This window comes from Squalius cephalus (assembly GCF_949319135.1).
Source record: "Squalius cephalus genome assembly, chromosome: 16".
NCBI lineage: Eukaryota > Metazoa > Chordata > Actinopteri > Cypriniformes > Leuciscidae > Squalius > Squalius cephalus.
The window spans coordinates 2391152-2413370 of record NC_137137.1 but is presented as its reverse complement, the minus strand read 5'-3'; the positions used below and the strand labels follow the sequence as shown (position 1 = coordinate 2413370).

The 22219-nt window shown below is 35.9% G+C and overlaps 2 protein-coding genes across 5 annotated transcripts; both read right to left on the bottom strand.

Moving 5' to 3' along the window:
- Positions 1-8195: 8195 nt before the first annotated feature.
- On the bottom strand, positions 8196-13306 carry polb (polymerase (DNA directed), beta). 2 transcript variants are annotated; one of them, XR_013823853.1, is made up of 15 exons: positions 13091-13306; positions 12595-12652; positions 12421-12487; positions 12258-12332; positions 12041-12099; positions 11901-11950; positions 11773-11824; positions 11014-11068; positions 10858-10930; positions 10710-10780; positions 10265-10351; positions 10120-10187; positions 9286-9425; positions 8598-8800; positions 8196-8559 (listed from the first exon to the last, which is right to left on the bottom strand). XR_013823853.1 is itself a non-coding variant. In XM_079896577.1 (14 exons), exons 1-14 carry the CDS (start codon positions 13251-13253, stop codon positions 8706-8708), a joined length of 1113 nt encoding a protein of 370 aa, XP_079752703.1. In that variant the 5' UTR covers positions 13254-13306; the 3' UTR covers positions 8196-8705. The 2 variants fall into 2 exon arrangements, 1 of the variants encoding a protein (XP_079752703.1); XM_079896577.1 differs by having other exon boundaries at positions 8196-8800.
- Positions 13307-13531: 225 nt separating this feature from the next.
- On the bottom strand, positions 13532-22076 carry enkd1 (enkurin domain containing 1). Of its 3 annotated transcripts, none has more exons than XM_079896585.1 (8): positions 21960-22076; positions 19108-19195; positions 18327-18554; positions 17566-17738; positions 16527-16673; positions 15743-15885; positions 15060-15196; positions 13532-14976 (listed from the first exon to the last, which is right to left on the bottom strand). In XM_079896585.1, the coding sequence occupies exons 2-8, from the start codon at positions 19190-19192 to the stop codon at positions 14816-14818; spliced, it is 1074 nt and encodes a 357-aa protein (XP_079752711.1). In that variant the 5' UTR covers positions 19193-19195; positions 21960-22076; the 3' UTR covers positions 13532-14815. The 3 variants fall into 3 exon arrangements, with proteins under 3 accessions (XP_079752711.1, XP_079752712.1, XP_079752713.1); XM_079896586.1 differs by having other exon boundaries at positions 19108-19260; positions 21964-22076; XM_079896587.1 differs by having other exon boundaries at positions 19108-19213; positions 21964-22076.
- Positions 22077-22219: the final 143 nt, after the last annotated feature.

The following is a 22219-nucleotide window of genomic DNA, read 5'->3' as shown; positions in this document are numbered from 1 at the left end:
GCCCCATTGACTCCCATTCATTTTGCACTCATGGCGATCGCCCCCAGTGGAGCTCTGGTGGAACTACAACCAAAATTCGGTACAACAGGGCTTAATAGGGAGTGGGCAGGCTCTCCGTAGACGGGCTCTGGCAGCATGCATCTCGCGCTGATCACCGGTGATCGATTCTGCGCAGATTTTGCTCATCTCAAACAAATCCTATTTACAAAATGCGTGCAGATGGACTAAACCATTTGGCGCATTAGCAAGGGGTGGGACCATAAGACCGTCAATCAATCAATCAACCAAGTTATTCAGTTAATACACTAACTTTACATTTCATCTGACATTCATTACGAAATTTAATTAGGAAATGAAAATATCAAGGTAAAATAAAATATATTCCAGACTTTTCAAGGGCCCTCTCTCCCCTTGGGGCCCTGGTAATCAGTAGGCCTACTGGTTTTTCCCCCAGTCCGACGCCCCGGGGTGTAAACACATGCATTGACTAGTGTGGGCGCGATCAGCTCCGGTACCCCCCGAGGGTTTTGAGGGATTTATCCCTAAAAGGTAGAGTTTTGTTAAAGCTGAGGGACTGTCAAGATTAGTCTATACTGGACTTCACTTGCTGTTTCTAAGGAGATGTGTAAAGCTATTGATACTGCCTTATTTAATTTTCTTTGGAGAAACACAACTCATATTAGGAAGTCTAATGATGAATATGAATCAGGTTGTTTGAACTTCCTTGATTTCAGTAGGCTACTTTAAATAATATTTTTTAAATTAATTTGGTTTGACATTTCATTCTAAATCCAAATTTATTTATTATTTCATACCCAGTCTTGTTTTCTCCTCTTGATTTTCTCTTGTATAAAAGTCGGGCAGTGGGTGGCTTTGAGTTAGTGGACTTTTTATTTAATATTTTTTGTTAATTGCAACATTTGATAATACTTTATTAAAATCTTGTTAATATTATTAATGCACTGTGAACTAACATGAACAGCTGTATTTTTATTAACTAACAATAACATTAACAAAGATTAACAGCAACACATGTATTGCTCATGTTAGTTAATACATTAGTAGTTAATTCACTCAATAATTCTTTCAAGGTTAAATGGATAAAGTATTTCTGACCAATCCCACATCTTTGTGGAATATTATGCCAAATCATATTTTCAGTTCAGTCAAAGGTTTACTTTTTTTTTTTTTTGCGCTGCAACTATGACATCTCCAAAATACACTTAACTCTTTCTAGTTTTCATAAACAAGCCTTATATGCTGGTCCCTAATATATAGCCTAATTATAAATTTTCTCTACTTAGCTATTTTATTTGGAACAACCAAAATATTAGATATAAAAACGAATCTTTTTTTTAAATAATTAGTTTGATAAAAAATTACCCATGCTAATTTACAAAAATATCATTAGATTTAATGCATAGCTTATTTTATGGTACTGTAAGTAATTTACCAAAACGTGACCCATTTTAGCTGACTTCACCCTATACTACCGTTTAAAAGTTTGGTGTCTGTAAGATTTTTAATGTTTTTAAAATAAGTCTCTTCTGCTCACCAAGGCTGCATTTATTTGATTAAAAATACAGTAGCCTAAAAACAGTAATATTGTAAATTATTATTACAATTTAAAATAGCTGTTTTCTATGTGAATATTTTTTAAACAGTAATTTATTCTTGTGATCAAATCTGAATTTTCAGCATTATTATTCCAGTCTTCAGTGTCACATGATCCTTCAGAAATCATTCTAATATGATGATTTGCTGCTCAAGTAACATTTATGATTATTATCAGTTGAAAACAGTTGTGCTGCTTCATATTTTTGTTCAAACCGTGATTAATTTTTTTCAGGTTTCTTTGAAAGTTCAAGAGAAAAGCATTTAATCAAAAAAAAGAAATATTTTGCATTATTATAAATGTCTTTACTGTCACTTTTGATCAATTTAATGCATCCTTTCTGAAGAAAAGTATTAATTTCTTTAAAAAAAAAAACGTTTTGAATGGTGGAATATATATATATATATATATATAGGAAAATTCTTACCCTTCGTTACCCATGGTGATTATATGATATTCTCTCTCTTTGAAGTGTCCGTTTGTAAATGACTGTAAATGTGTAACTGACTCCACCTGTACTTATACATCTTAACCCAATCACATCTTGCTGGACAAAAATTCCAACAATTCAAAACAGAGTTCTTAAGAAGTGCCCCACTATAGCCAGAAAAGAGTATCTGGGTGTGCATAAGAAAAACTGGATGTGCCACATTTGTCAGAACATGTCATTTCTGTGTAAAACTGTGTACGTGTAATAAGAGGTCCACTGGAGGCAAGTTGAAAGATGAAAACCCAAGTGCAGTTTATTATAACTAACAAAACATGAAACAAAAACATGGCGTGGCATGAAAACAGAAACCAAAGCATGAACATGAACTTTGCACAACAGCAGACTTACAGGAAACAATACTTGACAAAGACACATGGCAAACATGAGGGCTTAAATACACAGACTAATGACAAAACAAGGGACACCTGTGAACAATGATCAGACAATTAACCAATGACAAGACATGGCAGGATCACATGACAGACAGGGAATCACATGACAGACATGGAAACAAGACAAACACAAAACCAAACCGTGACAGAATCCCCCCCTCTAATGGCGTCTCCCGACGCCCAACAAAACCAAAACATCATAATACCAGGAGGGTGGTGGAGTGGAGGAGGTCATGGGGGAGGGATGGTGGGCCAGGCCCGTGCATGGGGACAGGATATGGGACGTGGCATGACGTGGATGGGCCTGGGTCGTGGCAAGGCGTGGGCGGACTTGGGGCCTCATTTATAAAAATCCCAGTCAGCGGAAGATTGTGCGTACATGCGTCTCCACCCGAAATAACCATATATGGAGCTTACAACGCCTAGTTTTACTATGCAGATCCTCATCTACATATCATTTGCATATGATTATTCATCCACATGATAACTTGAATGTTATCACGTGGATGAATAATCATATGCAAATTATATAAACGGTACAAGAAACATTATATTAATACAAATCAAGTAGTTGTCTATCCTTGCCTTGTTTTTGAATAGCCTACATAAATCAAATAGTGTAAAATACATTTCAGAGAAAGTTTTTCTCAATCTTTTCCACTTGCCGAATTGTATTTTTAATTGATTTATATTTTTAATGGAAACAGATAGGCCTTGGGCATTATTTGCACAAAACTATTTTCTCAGACAATCTGGTATTATCATGATAAGCAATTATCTCTGTGGTTAAAACATTAAAGCACGCCACAGGAAAAGTGTTCAAAAACAATCGCATCCACAACAAATATTTCTAATGATTGAATATAAATTTTTTTTTGTAACTTTCAGTAATGATTTCATGTTTAAGTGTTTAACTCCATTAATTTGAATGGCATATTTAATATAAATGTTTATATCAGAAATATTTTATTTATTTAAACTGTTATTTGCGTCAGTTTCACTAAACAGCTCAACACGCTCGCTGCCGCGGACATTTAAGAAGGAATGGATATTTGCTTCAAGTGACAGGCTTGGTGATTGAAATTGCATTTGTATAATCTTTCTGTATATGTTTAATTTTCTTTAGATTTTCTGTATAAAAGTGACCAAAAATACATTTAACTCCAGCTCACCATCGGTGTCGCCAAAGTGCTCCATCTCCAAAACGTTCGTACGCATGGGTCAGAGTTTGCGTGCAGGTGCGCAAATTTTCCCGTCAAGTTTTTCTTTATAAATCCCACCTTTTGCGCAGGAACTGGCGTACGCATGTTTTCAGCCCCGTTTTGTGCATACGCAAGCTTTATAAATGAGGCCCCTGGGCCGTGGCAAGGCGTGGGCGGACCTGGGCCGTGGCAAGGCGTGGGCGGATCCGGGCCGTGGCAAGGCGTGGGCGGACCTGGGCTGTGGCAAGGCGTGGGCGGATCCGGGCCGTGGCAAGGCGTGGGCGGATCCGGGCCGTGGCAAGGCGTGGGCGGACCTGGGCTGTGGCAAGGCGTGGGCGGATCCGGGCCGTGGCAAGGCGTGGGCGGACCTGGGCTGTGGCAAGGCGTGGGCGGATCCGGGCCGTGGCAAGGCGTGGGCGGATCCGGGCCGTGGCAAGGCGTGGGCGGACCTGGGCCGTGGCAAGGCGTGGGCGGATCCGGGCCGTGGCAAGGCGTGGGCGGATCCGGCAGTGGTCCATGGTCCTATCAAGGACCCTACTGCATGGTCCCATTCCATGGATTATTTTATTATTTTATAATGTTTCCTGGGGTGCCCTTATAATGTTAGTATGTTTTTTTGATCATTTTTTTTTATAATTTAGAAATAAAAGGCATTTTTCCTAGCCTGATTTCATCCCCTGATTTGAACGCTCTGTTTGAAGGGGCGTGTCCGCTGAGAGACTTCAATGTAAACGCCCTCTGCTGTGATTGGCTGACATGCTTGCATATGAAATATCTGGCATTACATGTGGAGCTATCTGGAAAACTTTTACTATTACAGCTATTATACGTTTTTACTATTACAGCTATCGGGATTAACAAATCGTGAGAAGTTTTTTAAGTATTTAGATCTATTTCAATCACATAAAAGGTTGCAGTGATGATTGAGCAGATGACAGTCTGTTGATCGCGTGAAAAAAGATCTAGTCATTGCAACACAGTTTCTGCACTCACTAATGATTTCACCAATGCAAACATGAGGTATATAAATACAGTAAGAGCTTCGTTGTGCAGTGTAACAGCGTCATTGATTTCATAACGAGTTTTGGCAAGTGTCCAGATAAACTCGCGCTGTGTGATTGACAGCTTGGGCGATTGGAAAGGGATTGTTCTTTGATCGCTTTCTGTATATTAATCACAGTTTAAGTAAGATTATTTTCATCCTACTAAGAGAAACGATGTGAAGTTGATCGCTACTTCCATAGTAAATCACTACTTACCGCTTGCTGGAATATAGTTGAAATTGTCCCCTTCGTCAGTATGAAACGCCGAGAGAAGCCTGCTTGATATTATTCCAGGTTAGAAAAACAGTCTGTGGTGAAATGGACAGAGCAAACTAACAACTTCGAATTAAACTTTTGCGGTATCCGATTATAGATAAACATCAACCACTGTTGACATTTCGCCATCAATAGAGTGCCGAAGTTATGACGTCATTTTGTAGGACAACCCGGAAGTTAGCGGCGCATGGGTTCCCTCGATCAAAAAGCAATGCATTTTCCCCATAGACTTTTGGAAAATCGCAAAAAATAAGATCTGTGTTCAACAAAGAGTTGTGACCCTAACACGTTTTGTCTATCAAGATAATCTTTACAAGTTTATCCAAAATTTATAAATTTTGAAGCCTAAATAAAGCCGTCAGATATAAAATGCTAACGCTATAAACGGACTACAGCACACCATGGTCGCGGATCAACGTCATCATCATCAAGCTTCCTCAAACTTTATTTTAAAAACACACTCGCTCATTATGATCTGCGCTGTGTATGGACCTATTTTTTACAGTCTATGGTATGAACACTTATCCACTTTTTCATGAGAAATATTGCCCATTCGTTTTTTCCAAAAATGTTAGAAACTAATTTTGTTTATGCGTGCCTCTCTGAGATTTTTTTAATCTTTTGTTAATGTTTTATTTATTCGTTTATTATTTTGTTAGTTTATATAAACCTTAATAATATTTTCTTTGTGATTAAGATTATTATGCCTGATCATTGTGCCCCAAATAAACTTTAAGATTATCTTTCACTGTATTATGTTTGACTGTATTTTTGCATACCATTTGCTAATTCGCCAGGAAAAAAAACGCGCTTTTACCATCTCAGAAGCACTAACGATAGCTATGGCCGTATCAATTTCCAATCTTATGTCCTTTTTCTTAGACGATAGAAAAACCATAGATCGAGGAGAGAACCACTATAAATCTGGACATGAACAGTGCAGCTTAGATGCTGGTTTACTTGCCGGTATTGTACGGGCCAGCATGAGGGACAAGGTTAATCGAGTCTCGGTAAGTAAAACTAGGGAGAGATAGAGGAGTTATAATAGTGTTCTATGTATTTAAGATAACTATACAAATAATCTCTGAACAAGCATAACAGTTAAATTCCAAACATTTAATATAATAGTTGTATATAATTATATATGTTGAATTTAAAGAGAATTGTCCAATAGCAAATGCTTATTATAATATATTATAATTAAACCATATACTCATTTTGTTAACATTTTCTATATATTTTTACCTGGTAATGCACAAGCCCCAATGTGAGAGCCAGTGAGTGTAGTAAATTTTATCTCACATTCACATTACTGTGAGCTGACTGGAGTGTAGTTACAATAGTATACAAGTAATATACAATAGTTTAAAGGAGAACTCCGGTCAATTTTAACATTGAGCTCATTCTTTTGTACATTTGGAGTGCTGTCAATACAGAGATCAACGACAAAAATCGGTGTTGCCTACACAGAGTTATTCTATTTTTAAAATTTGCACCCTGTTGACTTCAATGGGGCAAGTACTAAACCTGCTTTTAGCCTCTTAACATCCTTGATGTGTCATTACAAGTGCCCAGCCAATGTGAGTGATTCCTTCAGAGTGAACACGAGTGAATCTGACTGCAGTAGATGTGAAAGATATGTATAAAAATGATGTTATTTAAGCCAGCGCACATACTTGTATTTTCTTCCTGTTTTCGGGTGAAGTCCATAGTAATCGATTGTCGAGTTCACGCGCATGATCATAACTACCCTGTGGGCGGAGGTTAGTCAAGAAACGGTTCTAGTGACGTCATTAAAGAAGGAAGTAGAGGGGTGTAGTCCAATCCAGCCATTTTTTGTAGGTGACTTCTGTTAAATAAAATATCTCGCTTGGCATTGAACTTTGAGCTTTATAATTTTACAGATATTATTTATAACAACAACATTACACACTAACTAAAGTTTGAAACATGGGATCACGAAGAACGGGACCTTTAATCACTTGTGTAATTGGCATGATACATTTTTTCCTAACAAATAAATGATTTATTCTGAAGTTTTCTGAAATCATTATTTTAGTAGACTATGAGGAGGCTGGCGCTACCGCAGCTCTGTGTCCAGGATAGGTCAAGGCGCATGAACGGAGCAGTCGGCACGTCATCTGAAGACCTTTTGATTTCTGTCTATCACTGACTTGGCAAGTTGTACGGAAGTGGCTAAATAAACTACACTTTTTTGTATGTGAGCAGTAGGCAACCGACTTAAGAGGTATTAGCAAACCCTGCACCCTCTGTGTCCGTGAGATCCACGTAAACCCGGGGCGTGACTCTGTGTGGCATCGGGTCCCTTAATGAATGAATAATTGAAAGTATGAGATACTCAGAATAATCAAAGATCTAAATTAATTCATAATCAATATTTATGACTATTTTCTAATCAGAAACACAATCTAAATTTGATTATCATTTGAAATTGGAGTCAGATTAAGCGCAGAGCTAAAGTAATATTGAAACTAAATTCCCAATAAATTAAGTGAACTTCACTGGAGCGCTGAAAAGACACACATGCATTATCCCTTCGCCCAGGCCGTTGGACTCCGTCATTGGGCCAATTGCTGGTCTTTACAGTCGTAAATATTCACTCAATGGATATATCCCATTTACAATTTTAAAATGAACTTCTTTAACTTTAGGAGGTAAAGGGAATTTTAAATATTTGGTTCTAAGTATGTGTACTGACACTTTGCCTCGTGTGTTTTTTTTACCTATTAGCTACCGTTTGCTTTCATTTCATGGTAAAATTTGAATTATAAAATTAATAAATAGAGCAAATTGCAGAAACTGCCCATTTTAATATCAGTGTCAGGTAAGAGTAAGATGTCTCTACTCACTTATGTGGGTTTATTATACCAATAACATGACATTTTTTGAAACCTGCTCACTGACAAACTATTCATGAACTGTAACTCATTGTACTAGAAGATGTACTAGAGACACAAACTGGTTATTGTTACTGCATCACAAAAGCTTGAATGACAGGACCACATACACGTCAGGTGTGAGCCCGATCAGTGTCTGCGATTAAAAACTTTGAGACAGTTCTGTTCACTGTATTCTCAGCAAAACATCTGCATATCATCTTATAAGAACACTTGATTGTTCAGATGTATTCATTTTGGAAAGAAATCAGACCTGAACTGATGTGTGGGAATTTTAATGCAAAACCCAAATTTCCTCACAATCTTTCGTGTCATAATATGGTAGACTATTATCCTGATAAAAATAACCCAATAACATCACAATGGATCGTTTTCCGACTTTAAATAACACAACCACACACAATCATCATTCATATATTTTCAGTTCGCTTTCTTTCTTTCATACCAGTGTAAAGCATGTTGAAATAAAGACATGTTTCTGAGAGGATGACAATCTAATAGCTATTGTCACAGCATTAATGTCATTTCTCAGTTCACTCAAACTCATTTCTGACCTGGATTTAAAACAATATACATTAAAAAAAAAAGCACCATCGACTACTGTGAAGTAGCAGATTTCTGACCTTCAAACTAACACACACACACACACACACACACACACACACACACACCTTTCCCTAAATCTCTTCTACTATTAAAATACACTAGTAGAACAGTTGAACATCTCACACACACACACACACACTTTGCAGTTTAGTCTCTCATGGTTTCACTCGCTGCGTTCCTTTGGTTCCTTGTATTTCCACTGGATGTAGTCAAAGATGTCCTTCTCACTGTCCACCAGCAGAGGCTCTCCAGCCACACCTGTGTGAAACCAGGTACTACAGATATAATCTCCATCATAGGAAAGAACGAGTCACCAGAAGAACAAAGTAAATCAGCACCAAGTAAACTAGACTTTTGGATAGACAGACATGCCTTGTCCAAATACCCACACTTGCGTTCTTGGCCACTTGAAGTAAGTGCACAAGACTGTCCCATGTCCTAAAAATGGCAAAGTGCAGTGCCCTTAATGCACACTAAACCCACACTATCTCCAATACTGCTTCGGAGTGGTATTCGAGGCTAAGCGTTTTATTTTATTTATAGTTAAGAAATGTGTGATTCTGTTATGTTTTTTAGTTTGTCTAATATGTTTTATTAATTAGTTTGAGTAATTTTAATACTTCAAGTCAAGTCAACCTTTATTTATATAGCGCTTTTTACAATACAGATTGTATCAAATATAATCAAGATACAATCAAAACTTCAAGTTAAACTGAATTAAAATGAGTGTGTGTTTCTCTCACCAGTGACGCCCAGTGGCCGGATGGTGTACTCGTTGAGCGTGAAGCCCTTCTCCAGCGCGTGAGTCCTCATGTTCTTGTTGAATATGTCACTGCCGGTGAAGTACAGCACTCCGCAGAAATACTGATCTTTAGGAATGAGCCTGGAGAACCAGAGAGAGAGAAAGACTTGAGGAATACACTGGAAAAACTCAAATATGATATTTGTGTCAGGTCATTCTATGATAAAACTGGATGGTGTTTCTCTACAGATGCCAGGAAAGATTGTGCATTTTAGAATTTAGTTTTATAATATGAGATATTAGATTTTAGATTAGTCATGTGTATGAAAATTTAAACTTTAGTCTATTTAGTAATGTGTCATTCAAATTTTTTTTTTACTATCGATTGTTTTTAAGAACCTGTAATAATGCTGAAACGTCAAAAAAACAATACAATTAAAATGTTAATTGTACATAATGTAAATTTTTTATATTCCATAAAATAATTAGCAAAATCACAACGTCCCATATAACATGTTAAAGACCAGACATAAATAAAAATAAACATTAACTGAAATAAAATGAAAACAATCACTTAATAGTTGCAAAGCAACATTTCTCATTTTTGTTTATTTTAACGAAGTATTAAAATAACTAAAACTAATTAATAAAACCTATTTAGATATTTAAACAGAATTGCTAAAACATTAACTATAAATATAATGAAAATATAAAAATAACAACTAATTAAAAACCTAGTATAATAGTATATCAATGATACTAAACACTGGAAAGCAGAGTGAACTGGGTCTAATAATCACACCAATACAGATATCAGCAAATGCTCAGTATGAACCTGATATCAATACGGCGGTGAAAACATTCTTCCTCATCCTCCTCTTCTCTCTGCAGCTGACACACACCCTGAGGAAATAACACACATTATTTATCATTCATTTATTATTTCTGAGACACACACACTGAGGCAGACAGAGACTCACCATGAACTTAGTGTCTCCTTTAGACAGCGTGTCGGTGATGAAGCCGATGGACTCCAGATGATCCACGACAGCATGAAGAAGCTTGGGCTGAAAGACAGAATCCCAGCACGAGTTACGAGAGGAAAACACTATATATGCACTATATATTATATGGTCCTATAATGCCATTTTCACAAGATGTCAAATAAATCTCTGATGTCCCCAGAGTGTGTATGTGAAGGTTTAGCTCAAAATACCCCACAGATATTTTTATATAGCATGTTAAGTTGTCACTTTTTGAGGGTGAGCAAAAACGCACAGTTTTTGTGTCTGTTCCTTTAAATGCAAATGAGCTGCTGCTCCCGGCGCAGGGGGCGGAGCTTCAAGAGCTTGTGAAATGCGAAAGTGAAATCATATTCAATCATCCCTTTAAATGTTCCTAAAGTGTTCAAAGCGGTCCGTGTACCTGTTTCTCAGACTGAGAGGTGAAGTCCGGATGGGTCAGCAGAATATCAATATCACCACTCGACTCGGCTCCTGAACATTCACAAACGCAGTTATGGCACATTCAGATGATAACTGATGTGAAATATCTGGATGAGAAGAATGATCACCTCTCCTGTAGCTGCCGCAGATCGTGCCGATGTACTCGGGGTCCACCAGGTCCAGTTCTTTGAGTATCAGAGTCTGCAAACATCAGTTACAACATCAACACAGTGAGACTGTATGCAAATGTACATCAGTGATACTCGTCAAGAAGAAACTCCAACCTCCATTTTCTGCATTTCTGCACGAGGGATTCTCTTCTCGAATTCATCAAAGTACCTTTAAGAGATGAAGATACCATCAATAAAGAACAGAATACATTCATGAGAAATACATATAATTCACAAATCGAATGGAAAATTGAATAACAATACATTTAAGTGTGGGTATTTGGACAAGGCATGTCTGTACATCCAAAAGTCTAATCATTACAATACATTTAAAATTGATTAAAGTAAAACGGAATAAAATTAATTATTAGATTGAAATAATAAATTAATTTCGTAATAATAATATAGTACACATTTATAACATTCATCTTTCAGTCATAATTATGAGATAAAAAGTCAAAATGATTAGATTAAAGTAAAAATTATGATAAATTAGCTCATAATTATGAAGTAAAAAGTCAAAATTCTGAGATTAAAGTCAAATTATGGTATATTAGCTCATAATTATGAAATAAACAGTAAGAATTAAAATTGATATAAAAAATCATAACTATTACATAAAGTCAATTATGAGATAAAAAGGTCAGAATTAGGGAAAATAAACTCATGATCATGAAATAAAAAGTCAAAACTATGAGATTAAAGTCAAAATTATGATATATTAACTGATAATAATAAAATAAAGAGTCAAAATTATGAGATTAAAATCATAATTATTACATTAAGTCATAATTATTAGATAAAAAGTCAAAAATGGAATATCTTAACATATATTATGATCATATTTTCTATAAGATTAAAATCAAGACTTACTTTAAGCCGATCTGCTGATGGTGGTTGAGTTTGTGTTCGATCTTCTTCAGATCTAAAACATCAGATGAGAATTAAAGCAAGCATGTGACGTTAAATGAACACCGTTCTGCAAATGACCACAGACAAACCTTCCAAGTTCCTGACGCCCTCGTCAAAAAACTTCCTGGCCGCAGCGGGACTAAAACAGAGAGAATGAGTGTGAATTGAGTTTTACACAACACTAATGTTATTATTACTGACTGAACACTTCAAATCAAGAGCTTCGTACCCGATTCCAGTCACTCTGGTTAAGAAGTTGATGGAGGAGCTTGTGTCGTCATTACGAATCTACAGAACAAACCAAACAAGAGCATGTCACAACATATACAGACCCATATATATATATACACATATTCAGTGATAGCAAAACTCTCTGTGACAGTGATTTGTTTCTTAAACAGGCCCAAAGATTAAATCATCTATAAAAACATGCACTTCTCCAATACCTTTTCCAGCTTACGCAGTTTTCCTGTTGTTAAAAACTCATCAATTTTCTCTGCTATCTTTGCACCAACTCCATCCTGAGAGGAAAAAAGCAATTTTTCATCAAATCAAATATGAGTTACTCACTTTTCAGGACACTAATGCTAGTAAAAACAGAGTCTGTACCAGTTTCTTTGCTTCTGTCCCATTTTTGATCTTCTGTGGATATTTGGAGATCACAGACGCTGCTTTTCTGAACACAAAACACCAGACGGGGATAAATATAGGTTACATGTGTCATATGTCTAGTTATGATATTATATCTTACATTATTAGACACATTAGATAAAACTATCTTACCTGTAAGCATTGTATTTATGGATGGCCCTGTTTACATTTCTCTCATAATTGGCTAACTCTGAAACGAGAAAGAGTTTACATAGCATTAAGAGTTTACATAAATCTCAGTGTATTAGCTGCAAAATCTTACTATAAAACGATATTTCACATTAGACATTATCTAATAAACAAACAAAACAACCAGGAGATCATATTCATAAAAAAAAAAAAAAAAGATTTTTAAAAATAAATATAAACACTTTGTTCTTTATAGTGTAGCATTAATCTTGAAACTTTACCTTTGATAGCATGTATTAAATGGTAAACAAAAATGGGGATCATTGATGTTTTAATCTCTACTCAGGTGTAAATCCAGGTCTAATACCCCACTAAAGTGAAATTTCTTGTTTTAAACGGACTTTATGTCAACAAAACCGATCTATTTCCATTCATTCAGCGTTTAAAGGTCCAGTTAGCTTAGCCACATGCTAACCTGAGCTGTCACAACAAAACTCACCTGTGAGGAAATCTGTGATCCCTTCGTTCAGAGATTCTTGTGGCGCTTTTCGTTTGCTCATAGCTGAGAGTGATTTATAATATGTATAAATATATGTGTTTGTTTTCACTTTCAAGACGACAGCTGAGCAAGTGTTCAACACTACAGGACAAAGCCTTAGCATTAGCACTGTACTAGCCACGCAAGCTGGGGGGCGTGGCTTAAACACGCCCCTCCTGTTATACATTCTTCGCCCAATTAGAGGCCTTTTTTTAAGATTTATAAAACTGGCACGCCCACACTAGCCTCAAAATATACTTTTTTTTTCATCTGAATTTATCATTAAGAAAGATAGCATAAGAATATGTTTCAAGCAAAATATATATCACCAAAATAAGGTTTTAAATTATCAAAAATATATCATGTGAATTGATTTCATACACCCACAAATAAATAAATAAATAACTGCAACACCAGTTTATTAAATGACAATAAGCATTCATTGTTTTTACTTTTATGTCGTGAAATAATGCAATGACATTCAGAAGTTTGATGCAAACATTTTTTGGGCCACTTTATAAAACATGTGCATTATAAATCAAACACGGTGTATTTATTAATCTGATCTACAAAGATAGTCGCTATGAACTGAGTTTTTGTGGTTGGTGATATTACTGAACAGCATGTGTGATGTGATATTACAGTCAAAACAAGCACCACTGTCATAATGCAATACTAAAATTAATTTCAATGAAACATCAAAACTATTGAACATAAAGATTTGCTAATACAGCATTCATTTAGAGGTCAGCACCTTGCCATAGTAGACATTCAACAACTGTTACTGTACATGGCAGCGGAAACACTTTAATTACAGTCTAAAAGTATAATTCCCTCATTTACAAACAATTCTGAACTGTCAAACAAATCCACAGAATACTATCAATGAATCATGCTTTGGTGAATGAAAATTATGACATTAAATGTCAATTATTACATAAAAGGTCAAAATTATGACATACTAAATTGTAATTATGAGATACAGTCAAAATTATGAGATTAAAAAGTCAAAATTATGATATAATAGTTCATAATTATGAGATATGATCAAAATTATTAGATTAAAAAATCTAAATTATGAGCCATAATTATGAGATAAAAAGTAAAAATTATGATATATTGACTCATAATTATGAAATAAAAAGTAAAAATTATTAGATTATAAAGTCCAAAATGTGATAAATTAGGTCATAATTATGAAAAAAAAATCTAAATCATAATTATTACAGTCATAATTATGAGATAAAAAGTCAAAATTATGTTATATGAACTCATTGTTATGATATAAAAAGTCAAAATTATGAGATAATTTGTCATAATTTAGATTTTTTTAATCTCATAATTTTGACTTTTTAATCTCATAATTTTGACTTTTTAATCTCATAACTTCGACTGTATACTCATGATTTTAACTTTTTATGTCATAATTTTAACTTTTTATTTAATAACTATGACTTTTTAATCTCATAAATATTATTCACCAAACACATCAATGCAATTGATAATATGATAGCAAAGGGAAAAAAAACAATGATTTCTAACACTAATATGTGTAATATTTAGTCACAAATGAATGTCATGCATTAAAACCCAGGACACTGAAGAACTACCGCAAACTAATAAATACATAAATAAAACAAACAGCCTGACACGAGTGTTGTGTTTAACAGCCTGACACGAGTGTGTTTAAGAGTCCACTTTCACATAGACTTTGTCGCGTGAGAAGATTTTAATGGCCTCCTCGACTTCTGAGAGTCTCTGATCGAGTCCAGCGCGCCGAGAGCGAAGACCCAGAGTGTCGGCTTTCATCGAGAGAGACTGCAGATCACTGACCAGAGACCTGTGAGCTACACACACACACACACACACACACAAGTCATCAATAATTAGAAACGATAGATGTGAAGGGACAGTGTTGATGGAGACGTACTTTCTTTGAGCGACTGCAGCGTCTCCTGTCTCTCTCTCTCACACATCTGTGTGTGTCCGGCAGGAATGGAGGGATCAGGAGTGTTTCTCCTCTTCTCCTCCTCCTCTTTCTTCCACTGCATCTTCCTCTGCTCCAGACTAACAGGCAAAATGAGAGAAGGTCAAAGTTTAACCCAAAACTAAACATTAAGTACAGTGCGTACAGTGCATAGCAAGCCGTGAAAATGTGTGTAAAACGGTACAAATTCTACTTTGCATTGAGAAAATGTACAGCCTGACATCTATCTATAAATTACAGAAACGTCTGTCTGTCTGTTATTCGCATATCTCTCGATCCGTTAGTCTGATGGATTTCAAACTTGACAGGTGTCTCGCTACGGGCACGAGTAAGCGCAGTGCCAAGTTTGACATTGTTTGGATTAGAAATGCAAAAGATATCGGTAAATATATATCGGTAAAAGAAGCACACACTAGCTTTTACCGCTCTAGCCACTCTGGCTTTTTGATCACAGGAATAAATTACATTTTACTATATATTCACATAGACAACAGCTGATTTTAGATTGCAATAATATTTCACTATTTTTACTGTATTTTTGATCAAATAAATGCAGCTTTGGTGAGCAGAAGAAAAAAATGTACTGACCTCAAACTTTTGAATGTTAGTGTAAATCAGCGACTCACTATTCTGGCACTTTCCCCTTCACGGCGCTGGGCGGAGTTCTGTCTCTGAGGTTCTGCTCGGACTGAGATCTCCTCAGGGTCGTCTTACTCGCAGCACGGGCGTTATGACTCACAAAGTCCACCGTGTGTCCTCTCACGTGCATCTACACACACACACACACACACACACACACACACACACACACACACACACACACACACACACACACACGTAAACACGCACAATGAGAGAGAAGCTGCTCATGTAATACAGCAGAGGACGAATAATGTTGTTCTATGTCTGAGTTGAATCAGGATCTGAGCAAGTACTTCAGTGTTGGAATAATATGTGTATTATATGTGACCCTGGACCACAAAACCAGTCACATGGGTCAATTTTATGAAATTGAGATTTATACATCATAAATAAGCTTTCCATTGATGTACGGTTTGTTATGATAGGACAATATTTGGCTGAGATACAACTATTGTAAATCTGGAATCTGAGGGTGCAGAAAAATCGAAACATTGAGAAAATCTCCTTTAAAGTTGATCATTTATGTTCACGATTGTGCAGCATTCACTCACAGAAATACATGTTTTATATATTTACAGTAGGAAATTTACTAAATATCTTCATGGAACATGATCTTTACTTCATATCCTCATGATTTTTGGCATAAAAGAAAAGTCGATAATTTTGACCCATACAATGTATTGTTGGCTATTGCCACAAATATCCCGGATATCGAGACTGGAGACGTGATCCAGGGTCACATATATAAAGGGTTAATATATTACACACATCAGAGTCGGCGTCTCCTGCAGGACCGTTGTGTGACACTGACGGTCCGCTTTCTGAGCGTCGAAGTGAAGGTCGACCTCCAGCGCCACACTGAGAATGAGCCTTCAGGAACTTCTGAAACTCGGCTTTCTTCGAGGGGCTCGTCTCCTACACACACACACACACACACACACACACACACACACACACACACACACACACACACGCACAGAGCAGCTTTAGAACCCTGGTTTTAGTGCTCCTGCTGATTGACAGGGTCAGTAAGAAATGTATATTTTTATTCATCAAAAAAAAAAACAAGGAAATCAAACTTAATAAATACTTGCAAACGAGTATCAAAATTTTATTAGCAATGTTTCAGTCTCATGACCTTCATCATCAGGCATATATGGCATAATCATTACTTTATAACACTTTATGAGGTTGAAATGTGGCACAATTGTCACAATCACAGTCGGTTTATCGACAGTTTTAGCAATTAAGTACTAAATGTGTTTCTTTAATGAAATTATAGTGAAGACATTCAATGCAAATATACAGTAGCAGTGTTTTTACTATTATTCATATACTATTATGCTATCTTATTAATATTCAGAATTAGCTTTTATTATTATGTTTTCAGCTTTCATTTTAATTTTAGTTTTTAAGTAATTTTCTATTTAAGTTTAATTCATTTTTATTTCAATTTTTGTTTTAGTAATTTCAGTACTTTTGCTTAAACTTATTTTATTTTCGTTAGATGTCTTAATTTCTTAAGGTTTTTAAGTGTATGTTTTTCATCAAATAAGTTTTATTTGATTTCAGCTTCATTTCAATTAACAAAAACGATTTGTAATAGTTTTAGTTAACAATAATAACAATACTGTACAGTAAATATCTATACATATATGACAGAAAATTGCAAGCAATAAATGAGGTATTGCATGTTTAGATGCTTTGTTCCTCTGCATTAACTGTCTAATATCAAACTACTTGAAACTCAATGGAAAGTAACTCACTTCTATTGCACTTGTAACTCACTTCTATTGCACTGGCTCACCTGTAACTGGGCCATTACCCTGGACGGGACGTCCTGGTATTTCGGAGAGATCCAGAGAGCTTTAACCGGCATCGGTTTGGCATGTTCCCTCTGCGCCTCCAGCTCTCGAAACCGCTTCTGGACTTCACGAAGCTTGCGCACATTTTCTTTACCAAAGTCCCGTATGACAGGCTCTGTCAGAGGAGAACGAGGAGGAGATGGAGATAACTAAGAAGAGGAGGAGGCAGACTAAAAGAATGAGCAATATTACACTAGTGTACAAAAGTTTGGGCATTTAAAAAAAAAAGCAATTAATACTTTTATTCAGCAAGGATGCGTTAAATTGATCAAAAGTGACAGTAAAACATTTATAATGTTACAAACTTTTCTATTTCAAATAAATACTGTTATTTCGAACCCTGAAAAACTAAATATGATAAATATCATAAATGTTTCTTGATCATCAAATCATCATATTAGAGTGATTTCTGAAGGATCATGTGACACTGAAGACTGGAGTAATGATGTGATCACAGGAATAAATTACATTTGAACAGTTCTTTTAAATTGAAATAGTTTTTCACTTTTTTTACTGTATTTTTGAGTCTTGGTGAGCAAAAGAGACTCTTACTGAAGCCAAACTTTTGAATTGAAGTGTATAATAAATCATTATCTGTCTAGAAATTCAACATTAACTCAGTTTTAGGGTTCTGCCCATATGGAGACAGCAAAAACTCATTCCCGATGTCTTCCCGATGTCAGTAACTGTGTTCTGATCTCACTGGGTTTAGCTGGACTGGGGTTCAGCGCCACTCCCTCCAGTCTCAGTAGGTTTCCCACAACCCCCCTCTGCCCTCTCTCTAGGATGTGAGCAGCGCTGGCACCGATGCGGGGTCGAGGGCTGGAGCGGGCGCTGTAGCAGCCGGGGTGGAGCGTGGGGTCCGGGGCCAACGGGCCCTTCAGAAGAGGAGACGAGCCGCTCCGATCGTTGCCCTCCAGCCGACCACGAGCTTCACCAACACAACAGAGAGATCAGATGAAGATCACACATGAGGAACAGAGTGAACACAAGCGGCAACCTTCCTGTCTCTCTCCTGAATCAAACACTGAAGTGACTTAAACTGCAGTTCATCGACTGGCCACTAGAGACAGGCTCCAAAAGAGAGTCAATCCCATAGACCCCCATGTTAAAATGCCCAACTTTACAGCCTAGTACAAAAAGTGGTTTGGTCAGTGGTTTGGTCTATATAGCAAATTTTGCCCTTTATGAAAACTGTGAGGGGGGTGAATTTTTTTACAACTCATCAGTTTAAATTATATTAAGCCTTAAAGTTCTGCATAATTAAGGGCGTGGCCACTTGATTGACAGGTGGATTGCCGCTGATGTCACTACTAGCCGTTTGTCTGCGTCACGTCACCTCAGCTAATCTGCCTCTTTGCCCATTTTTGGTTATCCGGGAGTGACGCGATGCCAGATGGCGATGGCATCATACGGGTGACGTCACGGACACTACATCCATATTTTTTACAGTCTATGAGTGAACATCAAGGGTTCAGGCTTACCAGAGGACGGGCGCTTGTAATAATCAGGAAACAGTGTGGGGTCTGGAGGAATGGGACCAGAGATCGCAGACGGTCCTTCACACATCTTCTTCTTTCTTCTTCTTTACTTTATTTATATAGCACAAGTAAACACAACTGATGTTGACCACTGTGCTTTACATAACAAGGAAAGCATGAAAAGGAGAAACATCACAATTACACAATATAATCATACCCACATAAAACATTAAAATTAAGGAAATGCCAGTTTGAAGAGATATAACTTTAGTTTAAGTTTAAACTCATATAAGGAAGTCAACGATCTCAACGAGGAGGGGATGCTATTCCACAGCCTCGGACCGATAACAGCGAAAGCACGATCCCCTCTTGACTTTAATCGAGAATGTGGCAGGGACAAATTAAAATTACTAGAGGACCGTAGACATCTACCAGGCACATTCACAGTCAGAAGTTCGGATAAATAAGAAGGTGCAAGACCATGTAACGATTTAAAAACAAGCAACAATAATTTCAAGTCAACCCTATAGCGCACCGGCAGCCAGTTAAGCGACAATAAAATTGGAGTGATATGTTCATGTCTGCGGACCCCAGTTAGGAATCTGGCAGCAGCGTTTTGGACCATTTGAAGCCTTGTAATAGAAAACTTGGGTAATCCTGCATATAAGGAATTATAATAATCCAGGCGGGACAGAACAAATGCATGTATAGTTCTTTCAAGCTCTAATGGTGATAAGAAAGACTTTACTCTGGATAGCAGCTTCAAGTGATAAAAACATGATTTAACTACTGTATTTATATGTTTGTCAAGCTTAAGAGAGGAATCCAACGTAACTCCCAGACTCCTAACGGTAGGTTTAATATCACAAAATTGGTTTGCAGCATTACAGGTGGTTTTTCCATTTCCTATGGAGGGCCCAAACACAATAGCCTCAGTTTTGCTTGCATTCAGATGTAAAAAATTTGCGGACATCCAGGATTGTATTTCATTTAAACATGCAAAAAGGGTTTCCAGGCCCTTTGAGTCAGTACGTTTAAAAGGCAGATAGATTTGAGTATCGTCTGCATATAAATGAAAAGACACTCCATATTTCCTAAGAATTGATCCCAGCGGTAACATATATATAATATATAATGAGAACAAAGTAGGAGCCAAAATGGAACCTTGTGGAACGCCACAGGCAAGAGGAGTTAGTAAGAGGAGTACTAACCCTAACCCTAACACATACTGCCGCTACAGGGGATTCATGACAAGACTTATTCATCTAGTATATGCCAACAAATAAAACATAACAACAAACTTGTTTCCCCTTACAATTAAGAAGTTTATTTGATAACACTTAATTTTGGTAACACTTTACAATAAGGTTCATTAGTTAACATTTGTAAATGTATTAACTAACATGAACTAACAACCAACCAACCAACAATTTGTTACAGTATTTATTAATCTTTGTTAATGTTAGTTAATAAAAAATACAGCTGTTCATTGTTTGTTCATGTTAGTTCACAGTGCATTACCTAATGTTAAAAAATAACAACCTTTGATTTTAATAATGTATTAGTAAACGTTGAAGTTAATATTAACTAAGATTAATAAATGCTGTGGAAGTATTGTTCATTCTTAGTTCATGTTAACTAAGGTAGTTAACAAATGAACCTTATTGTAAAGTGTTAACCTTTATTTTAAGGTGACGTAGTTACACGTTACTACATGTACTTACTACAATAATAACAGTAATTTATGCATAATTACAAGTAACCCTAATGTAATTCTATAGTAAGTGCATGATGTAGTTAATTAATATTATTCAGTAATTATTTGAGTAAGTACAATGTAACTACGTCACCTTAATATAAAGCGTAAACATTTATTCAAGTTTGCTATTAGTATACTTCTTTTAAACTAAAAACAAGTGTGTATTTGAAAATATTGATTTAGAAAAAAAAACAGATATGATCCTAAATCCGAGTATGTGAATTTTTGTGTAGTCCTTAAAATTATTACCTAAACAGGAACATAGTAGTATACTTAAAGTACAAAGATAATATATAAATAGTAAACTATAAGTATGATGTTAGGTTAACTTAACTTGCTACAAGTATTAATATTGACTAGTAAACTATCAGTATACCTTAGTTCACATGTAGTATAGTTGCAGTACAAATGAAAAACGTAGTTGTAAACTAGTTGTGAACTCAGTTTACTAATGCTACACTTAATTAAAAGTATACTTTTATACACTAGAAAGTGGGCCAGTTTAGTCCTAAGTAGTATTGAAATAGTAAACTTACAAGTACACTTCTAGTACATTGATATTAGTATACTTACTACATAAAGTATACTTAAATATATACTTGAACTTTACTTCATAGCTTTACTTCGTTTACTTCATAAAATGACATTGAATTAAACTTATTTTCTGGAAGGGTCATAATGCAGTATGTATAAGTAAAGAGTTTATAATTAATATCTTTTGTTTAAAATAAAATATATTAATTTCTATCTTATTATTTAGATTAAGTTATATGTATTATTTATTTTATATTCAGACCTGAACGCTCTTAATATCCTAATAATCTAATAATGCTCTTATCTAATGATCAGCAGGTCAACAAGTAACTACCACTAAATAAACATGTATTTATTTATATCAGCTATTAGCAAGCAGGCTCAATTTATATAATGTGCATAGCAGTTATTGCATTTTCACTTATTATTTGATCACTCTTGCCGTTAGTAAACACCTGCTGATTCACGTAATGCTCGATTCAGAATGATCAAGCGCCATATTAATCTGTGTGTGAACATAAACGGTAATATATATATAATGAAAACGATCTCCTGAAGAAACTTACCTTTAATGAAACCCTCAGTTTAATAATTGTGCAGATAAAGCGCGATATCAGCTCTATTTTCGGTTACACGCAGACTGATGACGCATTACCAACAAGCGCAAAGCTTCACCATGGTAACGTTTTAAAGAGACAGTAGCAGTTTTGTAAGACGAGCCTTCACCGCAAGACATTGTGCAAACTATCGATAAATACGCTAACAAGATAATTATGTATGCGTTTCAGATTTATCCTTATGGTCCCTATCTTCATATTTTCA

What these genes read in the sequence shown, in the direction of transcription:
- polb (XM_079896577.1), bottom strand. Translation starts at nt 13,253, where the DNA reads ATGCTAAGGCTTTGTCCTGTAGTGTTGAACACTTGCTCAGCTGTCGTC. An exon ending in CATAAATACAATGCTTACAG is followed by an intron (nt 12,488 to 12,594) that starts GTAAGATAGTTT and finishes TTTTGTGTTCAG; the next exon opens with AAAAGCAGCGTCTGTGATCT. An exon ending in AAGGAGACACTAAGTTCATG is followed by an intron (nt 10,188 to 10,264) that starts GTGAGTCTCTGT and finishes TTATTTCCTCAG; the next exon opens with GGTGTGTGTCAGCTGCAGAG.
- enkd1 (XM_079896585.1), bottom strand. Translation starts at nt 19,192, where the DNA reads ATGTGTGAAGGACCGTCTGCGATCTCTGGTCCCATTCCTCCAGACCCC. An exon ending in CCCCAGTCCAGCTAAACCCA is followed by an intron (nt 17,739 to 18,326) that starts GTGAGATCAGAA and finishes CTCCTCTGACAG; the next exon opens with AGCCTGTCATACGGGACTTT. An exon ending in AAGGGGAAAGTGCCAGAATA is followed by an intron (nt 15,197 to 15,742) that starts GTGAGTCGCTGA and finishes TTTGCCTGTTAG; the next exon opens with TCTGGAGCAGAGGAAGATGC.